Below are 5,766 nucleotides of genomic sequence, written 5' to 3' on the forward strand. Positions count from 1 at the left end.
ATATATATATATACTTACCAAATTTGCAAATGAGGCAAGTTAAAAAATTGTACACTTTACACTTTTTCTTAACCGGAGATATGTACTTAATTTATGAAGATATATAACTCATTTAGTAAAAACAGAATTATCTCAGAAATAATGAAAACCACAAGAATCAGAAATGAACTATTTTCAACAGTAAGAATCTATTCTATACTATTTTTAAGAACACGGTGGGAAAAAAAACCTTTGATGTTAAAGTTCAACTCTTTCCCTGCCAAATAACAAAAAAAAGATAGACTTCTCCTAGAAAGCCATAACTTTATCAGAAAAGTATTCCTTTTCATTATTAGAAGAGAAATAACACCGAGAAAGAACAAGCGCATATCTTTAATTACATTACGACCGTTATGTATTGCAATATCATCTGCCATTACCACTCTCTTATCGTCCGTCTGCAAATTTATGACCTGACGATGTTAAACTTAAACACATTCTTCGAACAACATTAAATATCTTAGAATTTTGAATAAATGTTATTATGTAAATTGATGGAAATAGACTAAGAACTCCTAGAATCCCTTGAAATTTAAGAATAGAATTCTTGAAATATCTTCGTTTCACAAATGAAACACTTGGTTTTAATCTTATCCCTTTAAAAGTTTATACGTATTGCAGTAATATTAGAAAAATTGGATTTTTGGCAAATTTTATTATAAGAGAGAGAAAACCTTTCAAAATATATCAAATTTCTAAAATTCATCAAAAACAAGTAATTATTGAAGTAAGTATTGAAACGGAATCAAACTAAACACAAAAAATTCTTCATAATGCAAATTTTAATTATGGGTAAATTAACAATATTCCGAATTTAATTGCTAATTAAATTCAAATCCCAAGTTCATGTTCCATTTTTGGAACATTAGCTGGTAAGCAATTAATTAATACAATGACGAACGTCAGCGACCTAAAAATATCAAATATGAATGATTTTAAATTCTACGTATTTGTAAATTTTAGTAAATTAAGTTAATTGGATCGTATTGGAAAGCTAATTCCCTAGTAAAATTTGAAAGTTTGAAAATTTGTAACTCAATAAATTATCTTCGCCTTAAATTCTCTTAAAAGAGAAAATGGTAATTAAGGGTTAGTATTAAACATATTTTTGTATGCATTCCTGCACAGGCACATATTTTTTTATGTCATAAATCAGTTGCTAAAATGTGTGCGTTGAAAAATACTAGTGAAATATGCTTAACGCTTAACTTTCTTATTAAAATTTTTTTACATCTTTTCTTCTTTACCGTTGTATGCTCTTTTGATGGAGCACACGATATTCATTTTTTATAAGAAAAATAAATACAAATATAATTTATTGATTTACAAACTGTATCATTCCTGTTTTACTTGAGATTTTTTCTTAAATATGAGCATCTTATCTAATTTATTAAAAGATACAGATATATAAAATTTAAAATTATTTATATTTCATGTTTTTTATGCCCCTGACGTATAATACAATATTGTAACCCTGACAATATTGTGTCAATTAAATACTATAAACAAATATTTCAGTTGGCAAAAACAGTGTTCTATCTATCTCTTATATAAATGTATATCTAGTTATATATGACCTAATATGATAAAATCCTGTACTAGCATACTTTCGAAATTCATTATTCAAATAATTTACTTTTAAGCATGCAAATATTTTTACTTTAATAAATATTAACATTTCATGAACAAAAAGTCTTATTTATCAATTAAATGAACAAGAACTTATCAATAATTTAATTCAAATTTCATTATCTCAATAGTATTGTAGTGAATTAATAATGTTTGATAAACTTTTTACACCAGTTATATTCGTATTTATGCGGGTGCATATAATAGATATTTACAGCAATATGTAAACGATATGGTACTTCATGCATATGATAATGTGTACTGAGAAAACAAGCATGACCAAAACTACCAGAATATGACGAAATGTATCTTGTTTTTTGCTCCATGGAAACACTAAAAGGTTCGGTAGTTCTTACCAAACCGCTTGTAATCATTTTTGTAAAGTTAACAAGAAAATATGATTTTATTATAAGTGATGAAATTTGGTAATTTTAATCGTGAGACCTTAAAACATGGCATGAAAATCATTTATTCGGTTAAATTTATTGTTCAACTTAGTAATTTTTACTAAATATGTGGTAATGAAAATACTATTTTTGATATCATGAATTTCCGATACACCATTAATCTATCAATGGAAACCGTAATCATGTAAATGGTTTAAATATCATATATTTATTTTTTTAAATTTTTTTTAAACAGGAATTAGGATTTTTTTACCGGAAATGTCCTTACAGTAGGATAATTTTACAAACATTTTGTTGGTCATGCGTAAATCATTCTAACTCATAATACATAGTTACATCTATATATTGCTTATAAAATCATCAAAAATCGAGACTGTCCTCAAATCTTCGAAAACAAGTACTGTATTTTATTAAATATTATTTTTCTGGTTTCATTAAGGCATTTAAACTGATTCATATATCAAAATATATCCCGGAATTCTATTTTCGGAAAAGATAAGATAAAAAATTAAAGTTGCAATTACATGTTACATAAAATTGTAAAAAAAACCGGTTGTCAGAAAGATCAAACTTAAAATTCTTTTTGCAAATGTCAACAAAGAATATGTTTTCGCATAAAAGCAATTTAAACTGTCGAAAACATGTGCTTCGTTGATATCCTAGTTTCTGATTCATACTTTATAATTGCTTTCACCTTCGAATAAAACTGATTTAATGAAATATTGATTCATTATATATTTTTCCTTTGCATGTGACGTTTACTGAAATATTGTATTTTGAATTTAATATTTTTCATTAAATTCTGTATTTCTAACTGAGATTTGATTGTTTTTATAATTTCACATGTATATCGTCTTTTTCTAAATTTTATGTAATATTTACTCTTTTTGTCAATCGTATTCAGAAAAAGAATTCCGATAAAATTACCGTAATGTATTATAATGACATTTTTAATAAAAAAAACAAAGAAACATAACTTTGCAGATAAAATCAAAATATACGGTATTTAAACGATACATTGGGGAATTTTCCCTTCATAAAAACTCTGGGTTTTTGAAATTATAGTTTTTATAAGCACATATTTAGTAAAAAATATAATACTAAAAAATTAGTCTAACCGAATAAATGGTTTTTATGTTATGTTATCGTGGTAAAATTTCTACATTTTACCACATTAACCAAATTTTATTACATATTATAAAACCAAATTGTAATTTTACCAAAATTTTAATCAAAGCGCTTCGGTGAAAAATACCGAGGTTTTTGTTCTTCCCATGGAGCCAGAAACATAGTATTTCTTTTTCCATATCATGAGAGTCTTTACAATTAATTTTTTTAAGTGTACGCTTTCTCACATACATAAGCAAAATATTAAAGCATATAAATGATAATATAAATAATAATTATTCTCACTCAGATAATAATGCCTCCGTAAAATTATAAAAATTAAATATACGAAGAATAATAACGTCTTTATATCAAAATCTTAATGATTGAATGGCAAAATCTTAAAGAATGACTGTCAAAATGTATTGTCACTATCTAGATAATTGAAATTTACGTTTAAATTTGCGTTAAAAATAATTTATTTAACTGCTTATTTAAATAAATTTCTAAAGATATTTAGACACTTCCGAAAATTCCTCCGTGAATATATAGCATTGCTTGCAAGAAAAAAGTGCAATACTCGAAAATTATATGTTTAAAAAAAATATCATATACTAATCATGTGCAATACCTTATCATATGCATAAAAATACCTTATCATATCGTTATCAACAGGTGATGAAAAAAAAATTATCATTTCTTTTTTAAAAATCCATAATATCTTAGATATAAATTTGTAACATCTCTATTATATTTCAGATGGTGAAAATGATGATTACAGTAGCTACATATACCTATCATATGCAATACCTTATCATATGCATAAAAATACCTTATCATACCGTTATCAACCGTTCAAACTTATCATGCCATTATCAACCATTAACATACCTTATCATACCGCTATCAATCGTTTACATACCTTATCAACCGACGATGAAATTTACAAAAAAAAAATATCATTTCTTTTTAAGAATCCATAATATCTTAGATATAAATTTGTAACATCTTGATTATATTTCAGATGGTGAAAATGATGATTACAGTCGTCACAGTATTCACTTTATGTTGGCTGCCTCTGAACATGCTAATAGTGGTTGGAGACCAAGATGAGAGAATATGGCAATACAAGAACATCGTATACGTTTGGTTTGTTTGCCATTGGTTAGCGATGAGTCATGCTTCTTATAACCCCATAATATATTGCTGGATGAATTCGAAGTTTAGGGAAGGTTTTCTGCAAATTATTCGCTACTTCGCTTGCAAGCGCTTGCGAAATCGATGCTGCGAAGAGAGGAACTTGCACCGTTGCAATACATACTCTACGTATACGAGTGTGAGGAATTTGAGTGTACGGGGAACGTCTCCAAAATTACATCATGAAAATGGTCATGGTAATGGAAAGTGCAAATTCGATCGTAGTCCTACGCCTTCTACAAGATTAATGGTGCAACACGTGTGTAGGTATGACACTTGTGTTTCCGAAGAGGAAATATTCAAAGATACTGAAGTGTAATGATCATGATTACTCATCATAAAGTCATTCGAATATGTTTGTGCTTATGTGTCTAAGTGTTTTTATGTTTAACATGACTGTTTTGTGCAATGTGTTTTGAAATGTAAAGGCCTATGATATTTGTGATAAACGTGGCCCTGTACCGATAACCGAATAAATGGTGCAAGGTATATTCAGCTGTTTTAAAAAGCAGCAATTTTCAGAGACTTTGAAGTTCAATATTTATTCTCACAGATTATTATGATTATTAATAGTCATTATTTTTTTAAGTTATTATTTATTGGTTTACTTATTTAGTTGTTCGGAAAGCAATTTAATTAATTCTTATCAGATGGCATAATTATATTTTATTCACCGTCGCCAACTTCATACTTATGCCGTTATATATATANTATAATATATATATACTAGAGGGCTCCTCCCCCTGCTCGCTACCGCTCGCCAACCCCCGATAACTGCTTCGCAGTTACAACAAAATTAAAGTCGTTTTCTTGGAGATTAGCTGACAATTTTTCTGCAATAACATCACATGGAGAGAATATGATAGGATTGCAATATGTCAGAGGTCCTTGTTATCAGCATTATAAACTTATATAATGCAATTTTAATACAAACAATAATATAAACTTATGTAAAGCGAGAAAGCAATATTATTTAACACATTACTATAGGGCATTAGCCGGAGATTAATCTCCGTATTCGAAGCAGACGTGGTAGAGCCTAAATCGGGAAGACTATATTTGAGGGTGCCCCTTGATTCGCGGTTGATCACCAAGCTGGGCGATGTTGAAACCGAATCATGATTCTGATTGGTTTAGATTTTAGCGTTATTTTTAAATGTTCAACGGTAATGTGATTTCAGAGGTCCGCTAGTTCAAAGTTGGATACCGGCTGGTAACGTTACTTTTTCTTTCGGTCAATCAGATCGAAGGTATGTGGGCAGTCATAAAAAGGGACTTTAGAAAAAAATGTCATCGCCAGTCCGGTACCACAAACGCCATTTTCGATTCGTATTTCGCCGAATTTATGTGGCGATGGAGGTACACAGATTCTATTCATGATAAATTT

General features: G+C 28.4%; 1 protein-coding gene across 1 annotated transcript in view; it reads left to right on the plus strand.

The window, feature by feature from the left end:
• Nucleotides 1-5,028, plus strand: part of LOC107453392 (RYamide receptor-like) — a 44,224-nt gene extending 39,196 nt beyond the window's left edge. The window contains exon 3 of the mRNA XM_016070212.3: nucleotides 4,207-5,028. Coding sequence (XP_015925698.1) covers nucleotides 4,207-4,698 — 492 coding nt within the window. The 3' untranslated portion in view covers nucleotides 4,699-5,028. The remainder of the gene's footprint in view (nucleotides 1-4,206) is intronic.
• Nucleotides 5,029-5,766: the final 738 nt, after the last annotated feature.

The sequence above is a fragment of the Parasteatoda tepidariorum genome, chromosome 3 (genome assembly GCF_043381705.1).
Source record: "Parasteatoda tepidariorum isolate YZ-2023 chromosome 3, CAS_Ptep_4.0, whole genome shotgun sequence".
NCBI lineage: Eukaryota > Metazoa > Arthropoda > Arachnida > Araneae > Theridiidae > Parasteatoda > Parasteatoda tepidariorum.